The sequence below is a fragment of the Sinohyriopsis cumingii genome, chromosome 9 (genome assembly GCF_028554795.1).
Source record: "Sinohyriopsis cumingii isolate HCF-2022 chromosome 9, ASM2855479v2, whole genome shotgun sequence".
In the NCBI taxonomy this organism is placed as follows: domain Eukaryota; kingdom Metazoa; phylum Mollusca; class Bivalvia; order Unionida; family Unionidae; genus Sinohyriopsis; species Sinohyriopsis cumingii.
The window spans coordinates 83515972-83543574 of record NC_142969.1 but is presented as its reverse complement, the minus strand read 5'-3'; the positions used below and the strand labels follow the sequence as shown (position 1 = coordinate 83543574).

Sequence of the window (27603 nt, the reverse complement as noted above, 5' to 3'; positions counted from 1 at the left end):
ACCATCATCGATGAAGCCCGAATTTTACGAGTCAGTGGTATATCCGTTGCGGGCTGTATTGTTGAAGATAGCAATGATTAAACAGTTGGGTATCTGTCCTTAGAATAGATTAACTTCAAGCTTGGATCGGGTTTCAGAAGCAATGTTATAGAAGATCACTTCCAACCATCGATTCGGATACCTGGCGAACATTCTGATCAAAATGTGACTGAAGCCTTTTCCCACTTTAGGTAATATTTCCTCAGGGCGCAGGTAAAATCGGGCTTCATCGATGATGGTTTTATAAATGGCAGCATCAGCCATTAAATCGAAAGCTGCACAATTTTGATGCAGCAGATATTTCTCTTGCAACCACAGTTCCAAATGCACAAGATCCATCATCAGTTCTAAGTCATTCGCTTTGATTTCTGTTCGATGTTCGTTGAGTTCCACATTGTTGTCTAAACTATCTTTTTTAATCAAATCGGTATCTTTGAAATTTAATGCCGTTTCATTGTTCCCTGCCAGGCACGAATCCAGATGGGCTTGTATTTTGTATATAAAACAATGTTTCAACTACCGTCAATAAGTATCCATGCTTGTAATTCAAGTACAAATTCACTTCGCTGAACAAAGAATATATTCAATTATTTACGGGAGCTTTTTTATCATCGCTGTATACAGGTTGATTTGTCGTTTTCTTGCATCTATACTTTGTTTTCCCAGAAAAACAAGAACTTAACGGTTTTCGAATCAAATCCAAAAATAATCCAATAATTGAAAAAATAGAAGTCCTAGTATGAAAGACTCCTACATTAAATTGAGTTCCAATTCTGATAAAATCCAAAAATGGAAGGCGATCACGTATGTTGTGGTCAGTGTCGTACTGGTGTGTCAACAGTTCTTTGCTGAATCACAGAAAATAATATTCCAGTTTGAATTCTGCGTAAACCAAATATACATAAGACTTCCCCCAAAAAAGAGAAAGAAAGATTTATATAATAAAGCTTTCTTTTTATCATATATTAATTATATATGAGGTTTATAAATGACATAACAATAACTGTTATGAATTATACAAAGCGTACATAAAATATCATTTCTATACGCAGTGAAGTGAGTTTGCTATTAAATTATCCTTTCCCTTGACGTGCCTGATGTAAATATTATATTCCTGTAACAACGATCTCCACCATAGTAGTCTTTGATTTTTATTTTTCATCTTGCCGATGAAAGTAAGGGGGTTGTTGTCACTAAACACAGTAATCGAAAAAGGAGCTGAACTAATGTAGACTTTAAAATGTAATGCCAATATCAAAACAAAACGATCCTTCTCCATTGCTGAATAATTTCTGTTGCGCGTGTTTAATTTCTTAGAAAAATAGTACACTAGATGATCAACACCATTTTCTTCTTGAATAACTACTGCTCCAATCCCAACATCACTTGCATCAACATACAGTTTAAATGATTGGCTCAAATTTGGAGCTGTAAGAACTAGCCCGCTTTTAAGTGTGCTTTTTATCTATTCAAGAAACACCTGACATTCTTCAGTGCAAAGAAACTTTATTAGAAACATTGGACAGTATCTACCATATCAAAACGTCGCATCAGTTTATTTTTACTGACAGGCACAGGGAATTCAGAGAAAGCTTTGACAGCAGCATCTCTAGGTTTAACTTGTCCATGCCCCACGATATGTCCTACATATGTTACACAAGCACGGCATAACTCACTTTTGGATCAATTAATTGTCATAATGGCATCAGTGAGTCCGAAAAGAAGAATGTCCGAGTTGCTGCAAAGTGTTAATTCTATGTGTCGTTGTAGATGATGATAACTGTCTCGATCAGAGGTAATCATGTTCATTAAACGTTGAAGAGAACTTGGCGAACTCTTCATCCCAAACATCATCACTTTATACCTATACAGTCTATCTGGAGTCACGAATGCTGAAATGTCCTTTGGTCTCTGTCAGAAAATTTGCCAAAATAATTTCAGAAATTCAAATTTGGTGACATACTTGACATTCCAGACTTTATCAATGCAGTCATCGATTCTTGATAATGGAAATGAATCTGTTTTTTTTTTTCTCACACTGTTCACCTTCCTATAATCAGTCAACATACGGAAAGTTTTGTCTGGTTTCAGAACAAGTATACATGGTGAACTCCAGTCATTTTACTGGGCTCTATGAAATTATTCTCCAGCAAATACTGAAAAATTTGTTCAAGTAGTCCTGTTTGAGAGGGTTCATCGTGTATGGGGGTTGTTCCACAGGTGTGGAATTTACGATTTCAACGTCATGGAAAATTGTATTTGTATTCTGGAGATAAGTGCTCATATTCAAATAATAAATCTTCACGGATTGGGACAGACACAACTAAATTAAGTGCATAATAAACCTGGCTATCTCTCTCAATATACTCATTTAACATGTTTATGTGGCCAAGTTATTTTTGTTTTCGCCTCTCATGAGTATTTATGATGTAATTTAAATCATTTACTTTATTTCCATATGTGTAGGGACCACACTGGCCTGAAGGGGATTTAGTGGCATAGGAAAGAGGGCCAGAACTATATCACCAGGCTGAAAACTCCTTTTGTTTGAGTAGCTGTATCATAGCTTAATATTATTTTAACTGAGTTGGATGCAGATTCGCTCTTTCAGCCTCACAAGCATTTGACAACTCATACCTAAAATTGGAAAAATAATCGAGAAGATTAATTTCAGTATCTTCATTAGACAGAACTTTCTCTTTTAACAACTTCAATGGTCCACGCACAGTATGTCCAAACAATAGGTCAAAGGGACTGAACCATAAATATTGTTGAACTGATTCCCTAACAGCAAATAAAAGGAAATAAATCTATTCATCCCAATCTTTACCTGTATCAAACAATATGACTGAATCATATTTTTAAATGTTTGGTGAAATTTGTCTAAAGCAATTTGGCTTTCATGGTAATTGGCAAAAAATTTGAATTGTTGAAGACTTAATTCGTACATAACTTGCTGAACATTTCCAGACATAACATTTGACCTGCGATCAGATTGGACAGATTTCGAAAAGCCAAATTGATCAAACAAACTAAAGCATTTACTATGGTCTTAGATTAATATTCCTCAAATGTATTTCCTCGGAAATCTTGTTGACGCACAAAGTATGGTCAACAAGAATTGGTTAACTGACTTGATCTTGCGCAAGGGACCAACACCATCTACCCTTATTCTGCTAAATGGCTCGTCAAATGCAGGAATATGTTGCAGATGAGCCTTATATATCTTCTAAATCGTTCATACTTCTCCAGAATAAAATCAGACTGGCTTGTATTAGGCTTGTATTAGGATAAAATACTTTTCTACCAGAAGACTGCTGAATGGAAGATTTTCCTACACAAGGAACTTTATGAGGTAAGAAATACTCGTCAACAGCACGAGCAGTATTGAATAACGTTTCTTTTTCTCCTGCGAATTCGACATGAGTCTGTTCTGCTTCATTTTTATAGTTTCTGAATTTTTGACCGTAAACCTCAGAGACTAACTCATAACCCTTTAAGATGCATTCCTTAGCCACATTATAATCAGTGAATTGTAAATATCACTAGTTTTACTAGTAAGTACACATCCAATGTTCCCTCGAATATTTAAAATTTTCCGCATTTGTTTCAAAACGAGGGAAATATTTGTCTACTTCTTTTGACTGAAAGGTGGTATTAACCTAATATTATTTGTATCATCAAACCTTGAATTTGAAGTGGTAATGTGCTTTTGACTATCCAGTTCCATTATTTTATTCTGAACTGATTTTCTTCTCTCCTTGTATATGCATTTGCAACTGTTTGTCTATCTCCTCTTTCACCAATTAAAACTGCATTTGTTTCTCTCTCTCTCTCCTTTTTCTCCAATTCCAACTTTATTTCTTTGTATTCTTTTTGTAACTGCATTTGTTCATTTATAACTGTATTTGTCTTCGATATCTTTTTTCCTTATCTAACTGCAATTGTTTGGCTTCTTTCTGTAATAACATTTGTTTTTGCTCCTTTATCTAATAACATTTGTTTTTTTTTTCTGTTTGTCTAATTGCAACTGCATTAGTTTTTCTTCTTCACTTTTCAGAAGTTACAGCTTTCTTAACTCTAATTCTATCTTGTATTTTAATTTTAACTCCTTTACTGTTATGCAAGATTCTGATACAGACTCACTGATCGAAACAAAAACACTTTTTCCAAAACATTCTTTTCCACCAAATACTGGACCAAAATAGTTTTTTATTTCTTGCTTCGTTAAGGAAGCTATCGCCTCCGAAAGATCATATTTTCCTTCAAGTAGAATCAATTCATCTCTTTTCATACAGTCAAACTGTTCTTTGGTAGAATTTTAATGAAAAATCTTTTGATGACATTGCATAAAAGCGTAATGATCTCACTAAAGATTCCAAAAATGTTTAAAAAACGTGGGATTTAAAATATTTGAACAACTGGTTGAATTTTAAATTTCTGAAATATTATAGCCGCAATTCATATAATAGAACGTTGAACGCCCAATGTTCCTTTTATGTGTTTATGAATAATTTATTTTCCTAGAAATACAAGATAACAACTAGAAAAAGAACCTACGGCTTTACGAATCAAATCGAAAATTAATCCAAGAATTAAAAACTAAAAGTCCTAGCAGTAAAATAGTCATAAACGCAACTAAGTTCGAATCTCGATGAAATTCAACATGGAAGATGATGGCCTATGCTGTGGTCAGCGTCATACTGGTGTGTAAACAGTTCTTTGCTGAATTGTGGAAAAAATATTCCAGTTTGATTTCTGTATAACTTTTGATAACTGTCTTTGACCAAGAATGAGTTTAGAGCACATGTATTTCCAGGGAAAAATCGTCTCTTGGAATGCGAAAACTTTGAAAACAATAAAATAGTACGCCACAAATCTGGTAATAATATGAAACACTGACTTTTCAAGTGTTATGGTAAGATATATTATTTCTCAAACGATCAATAATAAATCAAGCTACAGCGCAAAACAGATGGCGGGATTTGGGTCAATCCTCTGGAAATACCTAACTGATCATGTTATTTGAGACGATATATGGCCTTGATTACACTTTATGAATCCTACTCTGAGAAAGAATTAATAAATATAATGCAACTTATTTAATGGAAACCACAACTGGCTCTGAATCAAGGTCAGGAGCTAAGTCAGCATTATATGCATATAATATAGTATTAGTTGTTTGACCACCTTCCTTTGCCCGTTTGGAATCGACTTTCAAAGTTGCAGTAGTAGTCAAAGTCACATCAACGGGTATTCCTCTTTGACGAGCTCACTTCTATGAGATGGTTGTGATACCCGAAACAATTCGTCCAGGCATGGTTGAGATCCGTATTTCCGTATTTTGCTAGACGCAAGGTATCAAGTTGACTATGAAAAGTAGTAAAGAGGCAAAGTGCAATGTAATGAGTGGCAGCACATTTGCATCCGTACTTACACGCGCAGCATCACTTTCTATGATGAATTTAGAGCTAGTAGTAACGTTCTTATGTCGTGCTAAATCGATGATGTCACGTTACGACATCGCTAATATAGCAAGGCACATCATCGCACTGGAGTTTATCACAGAACATGGACCGCTGATTTGCTTTCGCCTGTGTGAAATGACGCATCTTTTTCTAACTCTACGTATCTTTTCGTAAATGAGGTCTTGGAATTCTTCTCATTCATGTACCGGCAAATGTCAGCATGTACGTGCAGTGAAGTGTAGTGGTGGATAAGTCGCACTCACTTCTGGTACACGATTTGATACATTTTATGAAAGGGCTACTGAAAATTTTGTGAGTTGGTAACCGTACAAATATGTGATTTTGCAGTTGTTGTTAGATTCTTGCTATCTGTGTCATGAGCTTTTGAGAGCGTCGCTAGCAAATCTCAGAATCGTGTTTTCAGGTTGCTTATTCGCCCATGCTCCTAAATGGTCTCAATCGATCTCAGGATGTAGATGCAATTATCAGTATCTAAGTACAGAACAAAATCTCCTAAGTGGTGTAAGGTTTTCGCACATTTTTAAGCGAGCGTGGGTTGTCCCGTCGGCAGCAATGATGACATTTCCACAATTCGTCTTCCTGCACAAACTCTGATTCTTCTATGTAATTGACCATGGATAGATACTGACGAGCGACGTCAAGGTGCTTCATTTATTTTCTTTAGAAGCAGATCAGTAGAAGCTTAAAGGCTCAGTCAAGTGCTTCTATTTTTCTAAACACATTCGTTGTGCCATTTCCCCACAAGCAACTTAGAGTGACATCGGCAAACAACAGTCTTCCTTTTTCTCGATATGGTCTAAAGTGATGACTTCCTTATGTTACTTGGTGTTCCGGAGGGTAGCCGCTGAACTGTTGTACGAGTTTCTAGCAGACATTAATGTAGCCGGAGAAAATTGCTTTCTGAGTGCCAACGTCCGTTTGGCACTTTTTGACAATTTCTAAAGGAGTCAACTTTTTATGTTTGCGTTTGCTTTGATAAATTATATCCAAACTTATCTTGCATGTAATATAATTGAGACGTTTTGTAAACAAACATGAAACGAATGAATATTGACTTTCAGTCTTAAAAAATGAAATATGTGAATAAATTATCCATTTTTAGATATTCGTTATTCAATATGAAATATCGTTTAGAACTGGAAATAATTGTAAAGGCCTTTTATGTTTTTTTATTACCTTTTTACAGAACCATTCAGTTTTTTTATTATTTGTTTGTACCTATCACATTTTTGCTACCTCTAGGCATTATGATGAACTAAGGGTTTCGTGTTTTATTTTACTTGATTTACATATGTGAGCATAGTGGTAAAATGATCATCCATATTTATTTGGACACATAGAAGAACATATATGTGAATACTACTTATGCTTGTACTTATTTCTGTTTCCTAATATTTACTTGTTAAAATAAAATCATTATTTAAACATATAACTAAAACACTTCACTCGACAAGCGAGGTATTTATACAACTTTGATATGAGTACTTAAGCTTCTATTTAATTCTTACAATACGTACTAAAGTAAATCATATTTAGGAAGGAAGCATTTTATTTGCATGAAATGATGCCGTAAATAAATAAATTAATATAAATTATGTATCATACCGGTGCTAGGCAATACGGACCCATTTGACAAACACATATATGGCGCTTGTCACGATATTAAAATCGTTTCTGAAAAGAAAACTCGTAAAAAATTTATGTAAGTTATGACAAATAAAAATAATCTCCCAGGAAGAAAGATAAGTGTTTTGTTTCATTTAGCCTCCATTGTTTGAATTTTGTGCCCGCTTCCTTCTCTGATCTGGTGCCCTTCTGAAAATTCTTCCCTATGTAAGCACACTGCTCCCATATAGTATGCATCTGCACTTAGTAAAACAAAAAAAACATGATGATGCGCAAAAAAAACTATTTCGTCATATAGGAATATACATCATTAATTTAAACCAATCGACACCATATACTTTAGAATATTATGAAGCAATAATTCCTACCATAATTAAAAGAACCATCTTATTTTGTTAGTTTATCGTTTGAATATTTCAACTTGTTCAAAACTTATGAATGGAAGTTGATATTTAATTTTCACAATAATTATTTTTTAGTCAGCGATATTTTGTAAATAAGACCTATCTGTTATTTGCAAACTATTGCTTTCAATAATTTGTAATACGTACAAAGCGCTTATTTACAAACAAAACTGGGGAAAAGAGGAAATAACTAAGAAAAATTGACTTCTGGCATTTTGATGCTACTGGACTGACGAAAAAAATGTTGTCAGGTGGAAATAATTTGGTGGCTCTCTTGTTTCCATGTATTAAAGTCTGCTAGAGATTTTTCTTAATTTGTAATGTACCGTTGTGGATTTTGTTCTTCCTTCTTACGGAATAGATGTTTTGTTTCTGGTGTTTCTGTGTCAAGGCAAATACTAAAATATTTTAGCGGATGAAAACATTTCGTTCCGTTTGGAATGTTTCCGTCATTCAGACAACTGCCGGAAAGCTTCAACTTCTTCAGAAATAAACTTATTTATAGGTAAAAATGTCTAAAAAGTAATATAAACCTGAATAGATACACTTCAGTTTATCTTAGTGTCTTGTACAGAAACGAAACTAATTGCGTTTTCTATTAACTGAAAGAAATCTCTCTTGAACTGCGTCTACAACGAATAACACATTAATATGTTCTGAACCAGTTTGATTATTGAAAAATTTTAACGGGTGCCACCCAGCTCTTGGGTAAGATTGGGCTTTTGTGTATACCTCAGAAGATTGTTTCATGCAGAGAACCAACCCTTAACCATTAGTGTCGCATGCACTGTATATACAAGCTGCCAACAAATAATTTAAGGGATATATACCAGTCATGGGAGACAATTTGAGCATTCTTGCTTCATTTATCCACCAAACTGCATCCCGTACTCTTCCCAGAAAAAAGGAGTTATTTACACTTGGAAGTAGTAAGCCCCTGTCAGTGCATTCTTTTGATGCATTTATCCATGGGAGAGATCCAAACTGCAGCTTATATTCTGAGACTGTATTAGGACCTGAAAAAGAGATATCAATATAGAAATTCCTACATGATAAATGATAGATAGATAGATAGATAGATAGATAGATATATAGATAGATAGATAGATAGATAGTTAGATAGATAGATATATAGATAGATAGATAGAAAGAGAGAGAGAGAGAGATAGTATATAAAATAAACAACACTGACACGTACAATGTGTGACTGGTTTCGCTTTATTGCTCAATCATTTTTTGAAATATTTTCTTAGTGTGCATTATGCAAATAAAAGAATATTATTAATAAAACTGTTCGTTGTTATCGGTTCACGCTGTTAATCCCTCCCCTTTTCCTGGAATTCGACCCAGACGATTCGCCCTGAAAATTAAGTATTTACTGGTATTAACTTGTTTCCATTCCACAAATTCTGCTAACCTTTCTTTTGTTATACATTACGTCAAATTGGTACTGGATCATTTTATCTGTAAAAGATCGCAGCGTCATTTGAAATCCGAACAAGACTATCCATTGAGCCCAGATTTTAATATTCGGCGCTATTCTAGAATTTGTATGTATTGGGTTGTGGGAAGGATAGTCAATCTCTCTCTCTCTCTCTCTCTCTTACTCAAAATTAAACCACAGAATCATAAAGGTATGTGTAGATATACTTCCTCTCGTATCTTCCATAAATTCATTTCATTAACATTAGTGCCTAAGAGTGCTTTGTCCATTTCTTATCCCTGTTACACTGTTAATAGGATTTGCAAACGACTCCACGTGTGTTTTCTATCAGTCGGTTCCGTACCACTAACTTGTGTTTTCCAGCTGGTTCCATACCACTGGATTGTGCATTAATCAGCTGGTTCCGTATTTCTGGATTTTATGTTAACCTTTTGTTTGCCAGTTGGTACCTTACCACTGGATTGTATGATTAACAGTTGATTCCGTGTCATTGGCTTGTGTGTTTAACAGATGGTTCCGTACCACTGGATTTTATGATTACCACCTGATTGCATACCAGTGGCCTGCATGTTGGCCACTTGGATCCTTACGTTTAACGTTTACTACGAGTTTCATGCTTAGCGTATATGGGTTCCACACCTAACTACTTGACGCTTGATTAGTCATTTATGCTTTCTTCTTCCACAATGTCACTCCATGTCAATGGACTACATGTCGCCCAGACCATTTAGGCCCACTGCCTTGTTATTGTTATGTTGGTACTGGTCTTATAATGCATTCCACACCTCAAAACAATGACTCATCATATTTATAATGATCAAATTTTGTTCCTTCTTTCATTTTCCCTCTTACTACTACCGATTTTGTGCTTCATTTCACTACAATGAACAGTGATGTTCACAATATTACAATAAAGGTTATGCATTTGCAACAATTGCTTCGTAGTAAAATACTGAAATTTATGTAATTATTCAATTTTTGTGGCATTCCTTACAGAATGTCCCTACAAAAAAAGTTGCGGCGGCGTTACAAATGGCAGTTGAGAGCGCCAGACCATCAAGGTTCACAATTCAACGGGCAGTGAAGAGGCTCAGAAAGAAGGCACCATTATCAATACCAACGGAGCCAACCCTCAGCCTGGAACATCCAGCGAAGGGGCATGGATGGACCTCCATCTTGTTAAAGTTGTAACCCAAGAGGTCTCCTACAGGCTCACTACCCAATTTACACAGGATACCCATAGCCAATTTGATCAGCTGGTAACTATGTTCGGGCCGTCCACGGAAAATAGTCCACAAACTGTGTTTCAACGTTTACCTTCGCCAAAACCATGACTTTACTTACAGTTATAGCTGTGGATACAGGTAACGTTGTCCAAATCTTTTTTTGCGGGGAGGGGGGCGGGGGTTTTCACAATATGTAAGATTCTCGGTCATACCATTCACTCTGACCCCTGATAAAGTTAAGCAAACATATGGGCTGGTCATGCATTCATTTTTCATCCCTCCTGAATGCGAGTTTAAAATTTCAGTTACGTACGCACAGTGCTGGTCCTGAACTTAGCATTGTCCCAACATTTAGGAACTACTAACTCACAATAGGGCAGTGGATTCTCACATGTAGCAGGTCCACTAGGGTCCTATGTGAAAAATATACCCTGGTTAGTACCTCTCTTCCCTATCACATGGAAACTGCCCTTAAACGTGAGGAGAGACGCACTGATTGAAGGTACTATGATGAAAACGTTAGAGACTTGCTTGCAAAGTAGGCAGCTAAATCGGGTACCACGCATCTAGAACTCTACATGAAGGCTGTGCTATACTCGGGTCATAACAACTACACACAAATAATCCCTCACAAATTACAAACGCAATGTATCCGATGGGAGCCTGTTTTAGTTACCACATTGGGATTTTCGTGCAATTTTCAGCACAAGCCCTTCAATTGTTTAGGGGGACACTCATTCATGTGCTGTCCCAAAACCAATTTCTCAGCCCTTTAAGGTATCTTCACAATACAGCCAGCAACCGAAGCGACCTGTATCTAGTCGAATACAAACGTTCTGGGTATATCAGACTAATTCATCACCTTTCCTTCCCACCGAGAGATTCTGTTAACGATGACATTCCAACTCAGTAATCGGTAGTACATTAGAAAACATTGATAATGCCATCACATTTATGAAACAGATGGGTAGGTGGTGTTTTAAGGCAAAACAGACATATCAAATGCTTTCTTCATCTCTCCTGTTTGTCCTATGCAATGTTATTTTTTTGCTTTTTGTGGCGGTTGTGGTTCCAGTTGCCAGATATTTGAGACCTTTAGCAATCCTCACCAATGGATAGCGGAGACAAAGTTGTCTATAACCCACATGACACATATTTTGGAAGATTTGTTATACTAGATGCAATGACAGAATAAGCGCGATCGCTTCCTGACCGTATATGCCGGCATCAGCGTTCCTATGGCTGCGGATAAAACATTTTCCCCGTCAACAACCATGACGTACCTCAGAGACGAATTGGATTCTGTGAAAAGGGAGGTTCGCCTTCCCACGGACAAACTAGAACAATCTAATGAAACATACTTTTATATCTGGCTTGAAAACAAATTGCTCACAAAGAGTTGCAATTCATCAAAGGTACTCTTACCTTTGCCTGCGCAGCAGTTTTGCCGGGAAGAGCTTTTCTTAGTAGACTAATCAACTTAACAATTGGCATCTCAAAGTCGCATTACTACATTAAAAAACAATAGAGGTAAAAGAAGATTTTGGGGCCTGGCAAAACATTCGAACCGGTTTTAGATCTTCATTCCGTTACGTTGGACTTGTGCACATATGCTTCTGCTTGTACGGTACGATCCTAGGCATATACTATTTATATGGCATTTGGGATCAGACATGGACATATCAAAATATAACGCTTGTATAATTCTACCCCATCGTTATGGCATTTGAGGTCTGGGGAGAACACTTATCCAATAAATGTATATATTAATACACTGCCAATCAAGCCTTAGTTGACATCATAAATAACCATTCATTTAAGGACACAAAAATCATGCAATTCATTCGTAAGTTTCTACTCTCCCTCCATCAACTTAATATCTTGTTTAGACCAAAATACATACAGGGTATACGTAAAAGACGCACCTATACCCTTTCTCGCCAGCAGGTTTACAGTTTGCACGCCAGGGCTCCATAGGCGGACTCTCACCGTCATTGCATTCCGTTTCTTACAACCTTGCCAACCTAGAGAGTACGCTTGACCATTTGCTTAAAACGTACTGCACCCAGCTACACAAACCACATGTAAGAGGGCTTGGACGCTATATAAAGAATTTGCATCAGTTGCTTTGACCGAGGTCTCTCTCACAGCTCCTATAACCAGTTTGGCCCTTTTCGTAGAGCACTTAATCAACAAATCTGCAATTGGATATGTGCACAAACTTAACGGCTTCACGTACCGTTTTGCGCTATGTCTCATTGTTCAGTACTCCATAGACTTTGTCCAAATAGTTATGCTGTAAATACATTAATATCATTTATGTTCAATAAAAGTCACGAATGTGGCCAGCATCAAACGTGACGTTGTGTTTGTATTAGTTAAGTACCCATATACTTTGACTTGGTAATATATGCACGACTGACCTGGAAAATTCTGTCATTTCACTCTCTATCATCATTACGACTCTATCAATGTCGGAAAGAGTAGGCTGGCGAATGCACATTCCATTTTACAATCTTATCAAACAAGTCAATAATGCAGAATCCTGTGTTTTCATTGACTTTCTTTCTTACAATAACTTGCACCCCTCTTCTACGTGTGTAAGAACACATTACATTAAACGATTTACGCTCGCGTAAGGACATTTATAGGAGGTGAGATTCGGTCTATAAATTTAGGTCAGATGTGTCGTGTAACGCGCTGTCAAGGACCAATATATTTACAGTTTTTAATAACGTGTTCTGCCCAGTCAATCGCAATTCTTTCGCACAGGCTACGCGCGGAGGGATTCTATCTGCTATGGACCTTTGCGTCAGGTGAGCCAATTTCCTTCTGGAGCTGATGTGTTTTCTTTTTCTGGAGAATTTTTTCCCACCTGCACCCCATGATACCTTCCTGTATATAATTGATACATGATATATTGTTGTCGATGATATATTTGCTTATTGTTTTCATTTTCCATTTGTTCGGTGTTGAGGCGGTTGCATCAGCATTAATCTTTTACAGAGTTATACGGCTTCTACAGTTGCGTTGTTTAATGGCTGTCGTCTGTGTTTCATTTGTTATCACCTTTTGTGCAGATAGTTATATTGCACTCAATAAATAGTTTAGGCTGGGTCTGCTCAGTATATAACAACCATGTTTACGGCGGTTGCAGCCTTAGAATTTTACGTATTATACGCTTTGTCTCATTGTTTAATTTCTTAGCACGTTAACTGAAGAGATTTTGTCCATAAAGTTACGTTATGCTGTAAATACATGGTATTTAGCGTGGAAGTCGCCAATTATCAACAGCACGTCATATCGAGGGACGTCCTCTAAAACGGCTTGAAGAGCGTCGTAAAAGGTGTATTTGTCCTCTTCTTCCGCGTCGTCTATTGGTGCATAGGCCACAACAACCGACAGCTTGGCGTACTTGTAGTTCATCCTGACATACAACAGGCGCTCGTTCACTGGCTTCCACTATATAACGGTATTGGTCTTAATAATGCTGATAATGATGGCGACACCCTCCCGATGGTCATTGTCCTTCCTTCCGGACCAGATGATGACTTCTCTGGAGTTCAACTTTTGCTGTCACCAAAAGAACCAGTCTGTCGAGGGCCAATATATTTAAAGTTTTAATCACGAGTTCTGCCCAATCAATCGCAATGCTTTCGCACAGGCTGCACGCGGAGGGATTCTCTCTGCTATGGACTTTTGCGTCAGTTGAGCAAATTTCCCTCTGGGGTCTGATGTGTTTTCTTTTCTGGAGAAATTTTTCCAACCTCCACCCCATCATACCTCCCTGTATATAATTGATATATGATATCTTGTCAATGATATGTTTGTTTATTGTTTTCATTTTCCGTTTGTTCGGTGCTTAGGCGGTTGCCTCTGCATTAATCTCTTACAAGGTTATACGTGGTTTTATAATGCCTTTCGTCTCAGTGTTTCATTTGTTATCACCTTTACTTTATATATGTTGTGCAAACAGTTATATTGCACTGAATAAATAATTTAGACTGGGTCTGCTCAGTATATAATAACCATGTTTACGGCGGTTGCAGCCTCATAATTTTCTGTACTATACGCTATGTCACATTGTTCAATTTCTTAGCAGTTTACTGTAGAGACTTTGTCCATATAGTTACATTATTCTATAAATACATAGTACATATTTGCTTTACTAATATCATTTATGTTCAATAAAAGTTACGAAAGTGGCAAGCATCACACACAATGTTTGTCTTTGTTTCAATGATGTACCCAAATACTATGACTTTGTAATATGTGCACGACTGGTCTAGGGAATTCTGTCATTTTAATCTCTATCATCCTCTCGACTCTATCGAAGTCGAAAAGAGTAGGCTCGCGAATGCACATTTAATTTTACAATCTTATCAAACAGGTTAAGAAAGCATTTTTATTCACTTTCTTTTTGACAATAACTTGCACCCGTTTCCTACATGTTTAAGAATACATCACACACACACACACACACATATATACATAAATATATATATATATATATATATATATATATATATATATATATATATATATATATATATATATATATATATATATATATATATATATATGTATGTGTGTGTATGTATGTATGTATGCATGTATGTATGTATGTATGTATGTATGTATGTATGTATGTGTGTGTATGCATGTATGTATGCATGTATGTATGTATGTGTCTTTGTCTATACATTTGCGCATTATGCAAGCCTTACATCATCTTGCATTCTTATGCAAATAACACAATAACTCTTCATCGCACAAAACAATTTATTGCAAAAAGTTTTGTAATATAGTAAAGACTTCAGTGTACTATAAAGCAATCATTAATATAAGATTCGTTATTTCAGGGAAGTTGATAACTCGGTTCAAGCTGTATATCTCCTGGCACAAGGACTATACAGTGTATGCATTTGTAGTTATGTTATTTTACTAAGGTTTAATTCATCTAATATAATATAGATCATCTTCACAACGTTTTATTCTTTTATTTTGAGTTTATTCTTCCTGGTATGTTTTTATTCTTTCTTTTCAACATTATACCGGTCAGTTTTTTAGCAGGCAAGCGTGCCAGAAATAAAACTTGTTTGTAACAGCGTCATCTATGCGAACTAATGACCCAATGTGAAGCTTCTTTATACGTATTTTCATATGACTTGCTTCCACTTCCTTTTGCTAGAAAGAGAACTGCATTGATAAGCTGAATTGCAATGTTTCGCAAGAAAATGATCAATTTCATTAATTTCAACTTAGCGTGTTTAATTGACATAAAGACATAATAACATTTGGTGGGTATGTAAAGTTCAAAGACCACAGGTATAGCTTACACAAAAATGGACAGTAGCATCATTAATGGCATGAACATATATTGTTGCATTACACCACATCAAGGTAGGAAATCGCCGTTACATTTAACAATTACTGCACTGGTTTCTAATCATATATATAATCATCCTTAACGTTATACAGTTAATATTATAGGCATAGTATGTATGTGTGATTTGGATCTATAATGTAGCTTTAACAATTTGCTCAGTCACCTCTGCACTCTGCATCATGCCGCAGACGTGTATCGTAGTGCCCCACCCAGTCGAATTATCCTGAAACATTTCTTACTAACCTCTTAATGCTGACTGCCAGTACCATATATATAAGTATTTGGTATGACTCGGTTCGTCCAAGCCGGGTGCTATAAGCCTAAAAACCACTGGAGTGGACATTATATACATCTAATGCCCATAGACAATCAAAAACACTGAAGAGCAGGTTTATGTTTTGATATGTGTATTTCTTTCACTACATGCGTTTATAAATCAGCACCAATTGAACGTATTTTTTACTATTCCATGTTTAATATATATTGTTGTTACATTTGAGTTATTAAATTGAATAAGAAAGAAACATGAACATACTTAAAATGTTACAATAAAGGATTTGTAATGTTACCTAAACTAGTATTGATAGCAACAACCAGTAACTATCAAAAGTACTGCTAGCATCATCGGAACGACTGCTTCAGTAAGATTATCAAAAACAGTGTGTATTGTATTAATACGTTCTTCAAAAGAAAAAGCTAATTACCAAACAACAATGACAAGAACACCACACCAACATTACACCAATAGACACAATAATGGTAACATTAACAACTAAAATGTGCAACTATTAAAGTACGAAAAGACTAATGATGGCAATCAACAAACGCCAGTCAATATATATGCAATACCGGCAACCATTTCAAGTAGCATCGCGAATTTAAATATGTTTTATCACATTGATAAATTCCTTGTTGCTTATCATATCGTTTTTCAGGTTGTAAATGTTGTACTCTATTTAAGCCAGTCGCAATAGATCATGAAACGTTGCCTCATTCATCTTTAATTTATTGGTCAATAGGCGTTATATTATTGTTCGTGTTGTAATTATACTACGTTGTTCACCATATCTTGTTTAATATGGTTCACTAACCTTACTCATTGTTGTCAATTGCAACGTTCGAAGGAGTTTGTTTCTTGTTTAAATTTAGCGCACAAGAATTGTGTCTTATATAAATTTAACATCGGATATATTCCACACTTTTCCCTTAAATTCGTCATAATAGCTCTGAAATGTTCCACAAGTAGAGAAGATGTGTTATAAATACAGGAAAAAAACTGTGCATCGATTAAAATCAATAGTTCTCCTTCAGTAAACGTCTGACATGTCTGCACAACCGGCCCATTTTGGAATTTCAAGTTTATATTGACCTACTACCTCGGAAGTTATTCTAACCTTTAATCATTGATTTGCTTGCCCATAAGTTATTGTCTTGAACTCTGTCCAAGACTTTACATTATATTTATATTGAACATAAGGTGTCAGGATTTAACATGATCCCTTAAATCACCACTTGACCGTGTGTATTGAGCATTTCCTGGAAAAGATTTTCTCTCCTTATATTTACATAAGTATGCTCCCTTACTTAGACACAACAACACAAACACACACAAAATCGCTTCCTCTTTTGTTTTAAATTTATCACTTTTATTATTAACGTTGGATACAGATTTTGTACAGCATTCTGTATAATACAACAATTATTATAGTAGATAAGATCTGGAAGTTGTGATATACAAAGTCTCTGTATATAACATAGTTTCTGCAAAAATTATGAAGTTGTCAAAATATAAACATAAAGCACCAGTTTTGTCTCTTTTGTACAAAGTGTAGTAAACAAATGTGCAACTAACTTCCTGAACCATGTTTAATGTTTCTAGCTGTTTTAAATCATCATAACGTAATGGAGATCCGTATGCATCGAAAAGATGTTCAATAAGTACAACACCGATTGTTCTGCACATGGTGTATGGTTTAAAGCTGTATATAGTTACTAAATTAAGAATATCTTGAGGCAAGCATTGTTGAGCAGTTGATGGCTTATTTACTTTATTGCTGTAGAGATTAATTTCTATTCGTATTTTTCTTAATTTTAATAACTGTATATATCCACATTTTTCAAATATTTGTTCAGAAACCAGTTCTTACAACAATCCATTTTTGTTCAGTTATATGAGTCTAAATCTAAGTAACACAAACAAGAGTCATGTCATGTCAATTATATATAATCCGCTTTCCTTAAAGAAAGCTAGACAAGAATCTCGCTTTGCCCTCGGTTCTCCCACCCCAAATACTAGAAACGTATTCAGTTTATTTTCTATATAAGGTAAAAGAAAAGGAAACGAATGAACACAATTTGGCAAAAATAAAGGATTTTGTCAACTTATTTTTTCCAATAGGGACAACTTTTTTATTCTCAGCCAGCCAATAAATATCATTACTACTTTCAATTTCGTCGAATTTTGAGATTTATCTATATCATCCAAACTCAGAGGGATCTAAGCCCAGTAATCTAAAAATAGACATTGATAAGTTAATATCAAGTTTGGGACCTTTTTATATATATACACATATCCTCATACATATTGATTCATATATATATATATATATATATATATATATATATATATATATATATATATATATATATATATATATATATATATATAAATATATACACATACATAAAGATATACACACATAAATAAATGTATACACAAATAAACACACACACACACACATATATATATATATATATATATATATATATATATATATATATATATATATATATATATATATATATATATATATATATATATATATATATATATATATATATATATATATATATATATACATATATATATATATATATATATATCCATATATATATATATATATATATATATATATATATATATATATATATATATATATATATATATATATATATATATATATATATATATATATATATATATATATATATATTCATATGCATCAATACACATAAACATATGTTAGAGCGTCCGCCTAGGATGAGAGAGGTTCGGGTTCGTACCTCTGCCGGGAAATAACAAAGACATCAAAAAGGTACTTAAAGCTGCCACAAAGTTTGTTATTATGACTGCTCTACCTAGTACCAGGATAATGTAACTGAGTGAAACTTGATGACACATGTTTGCGGCATGAGGCCAAAGTGCAAGTCATAACTATAAACTGACACACAGCAGATAACATAGTGATATGACTCAAATTATTAAACCTACGTTACGTATCAATCTACACATATCGATAATGTTAGTTAAATGATCTGTTTTATAGCCAGAAATAATAGATTTATATATTTATACGTCACATAATTTGTATGGAAAATATGAATGAGATTTCCTGGGTAATACTATACGACCTTGCCCACAATTTACAAATCAAAAAGGGTGATTTGATTGATATTCCTTAACTTGATAAAATAAACTACATTTGTTCATGCAATGCAAATTATTAGAACGACTGCAAATAGAGTATCAAGCCAGAGGCAACTTGTGTGTAAAAACACTGTTGATCAATTATCCAGGTCTATAGATAATATAATATTGACGAGAAGTAAAATATATCGAGTTACATATATACAGATAATATAATAAAAGCTAAAACGTATCAAGCATGCGTATGAATACTTTTCATGAATTATCTAGCTCTAAAGGTATTATAATATCGACTAGAAGTTAAATGTATCGAGTTAAATATCGTTGGAGAATATAATAATTGCTCAAATGCTAATGTGACTAATTAATAATTACTGCTCTCATTTTCTCCAACTATACTGTGTCAAGTTTGCCTACCCGCGATTACGTAAGTTAGGAACAAAGGAATGGATTAGCGCAATGAGTATATCGACTCTGCACTGTTGTGGCGATTTTGTTTGTACAACAACCCGCCTACCCCCGTTAGGTGTTAACACTCCCATATAGATGATAGAAGCTTTGTTCTAAGAACAGAGGACCTTCAACGCTATTGTAAATCTCCCCGCTTTGACAGATGGCCTGAGACTCGTCTTTTAATCTAGACCGACTGGGGGTGGAATTGATATCCAATCAGAACTGAGGAAGGGTGGGGACATCAATTCGAACCAGAACTTAACAGTCAGTCGGACTGATAACGAATTAGTGATTTGTAAGCCGTCGTACTGGTAAAGCAGAATATACTCACTCCGAGGGAGCCACTCGTGATTTGGCGGGAAAACTCTTAGTACATTCTAAGGACAGAAAGCTTCGTAAAGGAAGCTTTTGGGGACAGAGTAGTCAAGTCCCGAGTCTCAGAGAGACAGGATAGAAGTAGGCGGAGAACAAGCTTCGTTGAAGGAGAAATAGAGAATAGAAGTAGGCGGGGAACAAGCCTCGTTGAAGGAGAAAGAGAGAAAGAAAAGGAGGGGGAGAAAAGAAGACGAAAGGGGAAGAGGACAGGAAGAATCGGAGAACGCCGGAAGGAGGAAAGCAATTGGCGTAGTAAACACAGATGAGTAGAAACCAAGTACAGGGGAAAGCCATCTCACACTATAATCACGCGATGAAATAGGTTGTACATGGTCGAGAGGAAGCAGATTGGTTGAGAATTTAATATCCTTTAATTTGTATTAAATTGTTATTCTTTTGGATTTCACCTTTGTATTCTTAATAATGTAATTGTCGGTATTGCTGACTGGGGCTCGGAGCTTTACCTCTCTCTATCACTAATTTCACTTCCTACAAAAACGAGCCAGGGTGGGAATTCCTCAGTAATTCAAATAAATATTGGGAGCATCCCACCCCAACGGATAACAGTGAGTCATATAGAACTTCACAGTGGGCGCTTCGTCTGGGATTTGAATTAGACATAAATATTATTTTACGACCTAAAGTTTATTTGTTAGAAAGTATTAGTGAACAGTGTGAGACATTTTCCATTATGTGTATTTTGAATTTTATGATTTTTCATCTTGTGTATGTTATATTTTGATATTTGCATGCTTGGTACATTTTTAATTACTTGCAGTAATTTTGAAGCAAATATCGAGCAAATTATCTTACCTGAGCGACGTTAGTGGTGTTAAAAGGTAAGTATTTGGTTAGAAACGTGTAACATCTGTCAGTTGTTAGTGAGTCGAGACAAGGTATCACTTACTGTTAGTATCATAATAAAATGGCTACAGAAAGACAGATGATTAAGGAGTACCGTGCCATGGGTGCGGACGATCTCGGCTACGAGGGAGATCGCCTGGCGGCGTTCGTTGAAGAACGCATAAAAGAATGGAAGGTAGAAAGAGCAGCGGACAGACAGATGGCGAAGATAGCCGCGGACAGAGAGCTGGCCAAGATAGCAGCGGACAGAGAGCTAGAGGTGACCAAGATAGCAGCGGACAGAGAAACACAGAAAGAGCTAGAGCTGGCCAGACTGGCTCACACTATCGAAATGGAGAAGGTAAGGCTAGCGGCTAGGGACACCGATAGGGACGACCCCAGTACGATTCCTGGAGGGAGCGTACGACCATTTATCGGTCACCGAATGGTACAGATAAGTATACCGCGGTTCAATGACAAAGAAGAGTCCATTGACGATTTCCTCGTGCAATTTGAGAAACTCGTGGGCGCTCATAAAATTCCATCGCAGCATTAGGCGATTAACGTCTCAGCCTTTTTGCAAGGTGCAGCTCGTGAAGTCTACTACGGCTTAGCTGCAGACGATGCTGACGACTATAATGCGCTCAAGAAGGCCCTTCTTTACCATCATTGGCTGACCGCCGAAACGTACCCTAAACCTTTTCGGGACTCGACGAAAGAGGCAACGGAGACCCATTCTCAATTCCACAACCGTGTTCGGGGGTTATTTGAGAAGTGGATGAAGGTGGCCGAAGTCGAACGATCGTACGACGGGCTAAGCGAGGTTATACTCAAGGAAGATGTCCTGAGTACTTACCGTCGCGAGTTAACAGTCTTTCTAGCAGAGAGACAGCACCGGACACTCGAAGAGATCGTTTGCATGGCGGAGCGATAGGAGCAGACACACTCGAAAAGTGGATGTTCCGGGGGTGCGGACCGACCCCGACCCACTGAGTCACGCCATGTGGTTGAGGTAGATCCGGCTGTCCGTAACCGTCTGGGCGACGGTAGGGTCGGAGGGGGATCTACAGGTAAGGATGCCAACCATAGACCTGGACAGGCCTCGCCCACGAAAGCGGAACTGGCAGGTCGTCGAGGGCCGCCGACGTGTTACAACTGCAAGCGCCCGGGGCATATTGCCAGGGACTGTCCCAAGGGCAGGCAGACCCAGTTGAATGGCGTCGCTAGGAAGGAGCGCGAGCCGGAGGCAAGCTATAACCCATCAAACCTTGCGTCTGCTACTGTCAACGGTGAAGGTGCCACCATCTTGTATGACACTGGGTGTAGCGTTCCCGCCCTTGTCGACAAGAAATACGTTAAGCCCGAGGATTACACAGGGGAGGTAATTGAAGTTCAGTACGCGAACAGCACGCGTGACTCATTGCCAGTGGCTGTCATTGACGTCGATTCACCGTACGTGAAGGGGAAGATTGAAGCTGCGTGCTTGGATGGTTTATCACATGACGTCATACTGGGAGGTCGTTATGTGTTGCCACAACCGAACCCCGAAACCTGCATGAGTGCTGTGGAAACCAGTTCCAAGAGTCGACAGACGAAAGCGAAGCCGATGGAAGTTACATCGACACCGGTGAGTAACGTTCTTCCGGCCGAGCTGAGGAAACTGCAACAGGAAGACGCAACTCTGGCGCAGTTGCACAAACACGCTGCAGCAGGAACGGAGAAAGAAACTCCGAATGGTGTGGTGAAGTTCGCATACAAGAAGGGGATCTTGTATCTCCACGCCAGGAATGGTAACAAACAATTTAAGCAAGTCGTCGTGCCAAAGGAGAAGCGAGGTGAAGTGTTGAAACTCGCTCACGAGAGTCTCATGGGTGGACACATGGGAATTGCCAAGACGCGTGACCGTTTTGTCAAAGAATTCTACTGGCCAGGGGTTCAGGGAGATGTTAAGCGGTTCTGTCTCTCCTGTGACAAGTGTCAGAGAATGGCACCGAAAACGGATCATCGACCCGTCCCCTTGGGGAGTACACCCCTTATCAATGAACCGTTTAGACGCGTCGCGATGGACTTGACCGGACCGATAAAATCCGCGTCGTCGCACTGAAATCGGTATATTTTAACGGTTGTAGATTACGCTACACGCTATCCGGAGGCCGTCGCGCTGCGTAATATTGATTCGGAAACCGTCGCGGAAGCGCTTTTTGGGATTTGGTCAAGAGTCGGAGTACCCGACGAGATCCTGACCGACCAAGGGACACAATTCATGAGTCGCGTGATGGCAGAGGTAAACCGACTGATGTCGATTAAACATCTTACGACTACACCGTATCACCCACAATGTAACGGGCTGGTCGAACGGTTTAACGGGACATTGAAGAACACGCTCAAGAAGCTGTGCGACGGCCGCCCTGAAGATTGGGATAGATACATTCCTGCAATGCTTTTCGCATATCGGGCAGTACCCCAAGCGAGTTTAGGGTTTTCTCCCTTTGAACTCTTGTACGGGAGGACCGTACCTGGCCCAATCGCCGTACTGAGACAACTGTGGACGGACGATCACGCTGTGAAGGGGGTACGCACTACCTACCAGTACGTCGCGGGCTTGCGAAACAAACTGGAGGAAGTTTGTTCCCTCGCACAGAAGAACCTCAAGGGAGCGAAGGCGTCAGGCGAAAAATTACAACAAGCGCGCAAAACCACGTTAGTTTGAAGTAAGGGACAAGGTGTTGTTGCTGCTGCCCCAAGAACACAACAAGTTGCAAGTTTCCTGGAGAGGTCCATACGTTGTCACCGAGAAGGTCGGAGGTCAAACCTATCGGATACGGCTACCAACGAAGGAGAAATTGTACCATGCCAATCTCCTTAAGAGATACCGTGAAAGAGAGACCGTCAATTACCGAGGACGCCGAAGGCGATTCGGAAGGTGCCAACACTGTTCCGAGCTGTCCGTTAACGAGGGCTGAGACACCTTCGGACGTGGAGTGCGACCCCATGTTGACTGCGTACAGCGGGAAGAGATTGAGACGATGCTGGCCGGGTATTCCAATGTGCTTACGGAAATACCCGGGAGAACGTCGCTTGTCGAGGTCGGGTTAAAGCTGGTGGACGACCGGCCAGTTCGGCGGAAACCCTACCCCTTGCCCCACGCAAAATGACAAGTCGTAAGGGAGGAGATCGAGCAGATGCTTGCTCTGGCAGTAATCGAACCCACCGACTCTCCGTACAGCTCTCCGGTAGTCCTAGTGCAGAAGAAATATGGCACCCATCGGTTTTGTGTCGACTACCGGAAGCTGAATCAGGTGACAGAATATCAAGTCGAAATACTACCTGACCCGGAACATATTTTCGCTTCTGTCTCGAAAGCGAAATATTTCTCCAAGCTGGATTTGTCCAAGGGCTATTGGCAACTTCCGGTAAGGGAGGAGGATAGAGCAAAGTTCGCTTTTGCTACTCCAAACGGGACCTACCAGTGGATGGTCATGCCTTTCGGGGTACAGAAAGCGCCCAGCGTCTTTACTAGAATGATGCGGAAGCTGTTGGAACCCTTGCGCGATAGGGGTGTCCACAACTTCATGGATGACCTCTTGTTAGCCACAGCGACGTGGGGTGAACACCTCACTCTGTTAGCTGACGTTTTGGAGCGGCTACGTCAGACGGGATTGACAGCTCGCCCCTCCAAATGTCATCTTGGGTTCCGGACATTGGACTATTTGGGACATACCCTGAGCCAAGGCACACTGTCCCCATAGAAGTCGAAGGTGGAGCAGCTGAGAAACACCGTACGGCCCACCACAAAAACTGAGGTGAGGTCATTCCTGGGATTGTCCGGGTATTACCGGAGGTATGTGGCCAATTTCAGTGCGATTGCGGGGCCGTTGTCTGACCTAACTAAGAAACTGGCCCCGAGTAAAGTTATTTGGACTGATTCGTGTGAGCACGCTTTCCAAACGCTAAAGGATAGGCTTACATCCGACGCGGTTGTCCGTTAACCAGACCTGTCCAAAGACTTCGTGCTTCGTACTGACGCATGTGACACGGGACTTGGAGCAGTACTGCTGCAAGAGCACGAGGGCACGCTTTTTCCTGTCGCGTACGGCAGTCGGAAACTGTCTGCTGCCGAGAAGAACTACTCCGTAACGGAGAGGGAATGCCTCGGAATCGTGTTCGGAATATCACGGTTCGAGCGGTACTTGTACGGACGCAAGTTCATATTGGAAACTGACCACCAACCTCTCGCCTATCTCGCCCAGGCAAAATTGTCGAATGGACGCTTGATGCGATGGTCGCTGTTCTTACAGCAGTACCAGATGCAGATTGGATACGTGAAAGGAACCGAGAACGTAGCGCTGATTTCATGAGGTGGAGCGCTGAAATGTCATGGATCGCTTTGTAGATAACCGTATGTTGTGTGCATATTCCTGTCCTTAGTCAGCGTGTAGTGTCGCTATAATTTGTTATTTTATTACGCGCAGTAACGCGCATTTGCATTTCAAGTAATTTGCTGAATAAAATCCCGATTTTATTCTCAAGCGTGGGGGGATTGTCACGTTTGCCTGTCCGCGATTACGTAAGTTAGGAACAAAAGAATGGATTAGCGCAATGAGTATGTCGACTCTGCACTGTTGTGGCGATTTTGTTTGTACAACAACCCCCCTCCCCCTTAGGTGTTAACACTCGCATATAGATGTTAGAAGCTTTGTTCTAAGAACAAAGGACCCTCAACGCTATTGTAAATCTCCCCGCTTTGACAGATGGTCTGAGACTCGTCTGTTAAACTGGACCGACTGGGGATATAATTGATATCCAATCAGAACTGATGAAGGGTGGGGCCATCAATTCGAACCAGAACTTAACAGTCAGTCGGACTGATAACGAATTAGTGATTTGTAAGCCGTCGTACTGGTAAAGCAGAATATACTCACTCCGAGGGAGCCACTCGTGATTTGGCGGAAAAACTCGTAGTACATTCTAAGGGCAGAAAGCTTCGTAAAGGAAGCTTTTGGGGACAGAGTAGTCAAGTCTCAGAGAGACAGGATAGAAGTAGGCGGAGAACAAGCTTTGTTGAAGGAGAAATAGAGAATAGAAGTAGGCGGGGAACAAGCCTCGTTGAAGGAGAAAGAGAGAAAGAAAAGGAGGGGGAGAAAAGAAGACGAAAGGGGAAGAGGACAGGAAGAATCGGAGAACGCAGGAAGGAGGAAAGCAATTGGCGTACTAAACACAGATGAGCAGAAACCAAGTACAGGGGAAAGCCATCCCACACTATAATCACGTGATGAAATAGGTTGTCACATGTTCGAGAGGAAGCAGATTGGTTGAGAACTTAATATCGTTTAATTTGTATTAAATTATTATTCTTTTGGATTTCACCTTTGTGTTCTTAATAATTTAATTGTCGGTATTGCTGACTGGGGGCTCGGAGCTTTACCTCTCTCCATCACTAATTTCACTTCCTACAAAAACGAGCCAGGGTGGGAATTCCTCAGTAATTCAAATAAATATTGGGAGCATCTCACCCCAACGCATAATAGTGAGTCATATAGAACTTCACACACTGTTTATATGGACATATATTCAAGCTTGGGATCGGATAATGATGGTTTTGCGTGCGGATTTACAAGTTAGCATGCATATAAATGAAATATATAGATTGCATTTCATTTTTATTAAATTTTCCATAAAACAAGATTCGTTTCATAATAATCTAAATATCCTACCTTATAGTATGAACGAATTTAAATCGAATAAGGTTTAGTTAGATTTATTTAAAATATCCCTATCAAATTCTTTGTAAATATATATATATATATATATATATATATATATATATATATATATATATATATATATATATATATAATATACATATTAGAACATATTAGTACATATTACCTGTTAAAATAACCTTTCTGAATGTTTAAATTTCTCTCAACAAGATAATTATTAAATTAATATAATCGCACTTTCCTTCACACTTTATGTTGTTGCTATATATTTTTTAAAAAAAATTACCATATTATTGTTTGCTTTACCCTTGTCACCCACTTCCTTCAGACCTTGTCTTAATGGCCTTCTAAAGATTCTATCAAATACGTACAACTTGAACTAGTTCATGCATAGATTTTCAGAGAAAATGTGTCATAACAGGCAGAATGAATCTAACGTCTGTGATTCCGTGATGTAAATACTTACCTCAAGTGAATTTCATATAACAGTGGACTTGTTTGTAAAATCATGTATTATTGCTCACCTCCGACTACTCTCCCCAACACACCATCTTAGGTGTGCTACGTTTTCTGTGATTGAGAGGAAAAAATATATTATCGAACAAACGCAGTGATCTTAGATTCTTTCTATCTTTACATGAAGCGTTGTATATATCATGGTTGTTAGTTATGACAAATCATAAAAGAGGAAATTTATTATTAATGTTTCGTAGATAAAATTACGTTTAATAACAGGAATACTCGAGTTTCATTTGAATAAATGAAATGTAAATTATATCTGTTTAATTTGTATTTTGCAGTTAAAAGTTTCTGTGTTTGTACACTGTATAGAGTAGTTTTACATAGCTAAATTTTGTCGGTGATTGTACACTGTAATCAAAATATTTACGATGCATTTTAGTTCAAGGTTAGTTTTGATTACAAGCTGATGGAATTTTCTATTTTAGTAATTCACATCTAAGTCAAGTGAAAGTAAGTATAAATATGGATTTGATAAACAAATGTAATTCTGTTTTATATGAGTTTGTAGGAAGTAATGATCAGAACTTAGTATTGTATTACTGACGTCAGACACAAGTTGAGAGGAAATATTTGTTAAATATATTTTTACGTGTATTTGATTAAATATTTTTATTTGATTTAATTGGTGTTTGATTTGATTTGA

The 27603-nt window shown here is 37.8% G+C and overlaps 1 protein-coding gene across 1 annotated transcript in view; it reads right to left on the bottom strand.

Moving 5' to 3' along the window:
* LOC149792144 (uncharacterized) overlaps positions 1-27603 on the bottom strand; it is a 56556-nt gene that overhangs the window by 18834 nt on the left and 10119 nt on the right. Inside the window, exon 4 of the mRNA XM_089969533.1 lies at positions 8389-8574. Within this exon, the coding sequence (XP_089825659.1) occupies positions 8389-8574 (186 nt within the window). The remainder of the gene's footprint in view (positions 1-8388; positions 8575-27603) is intronic.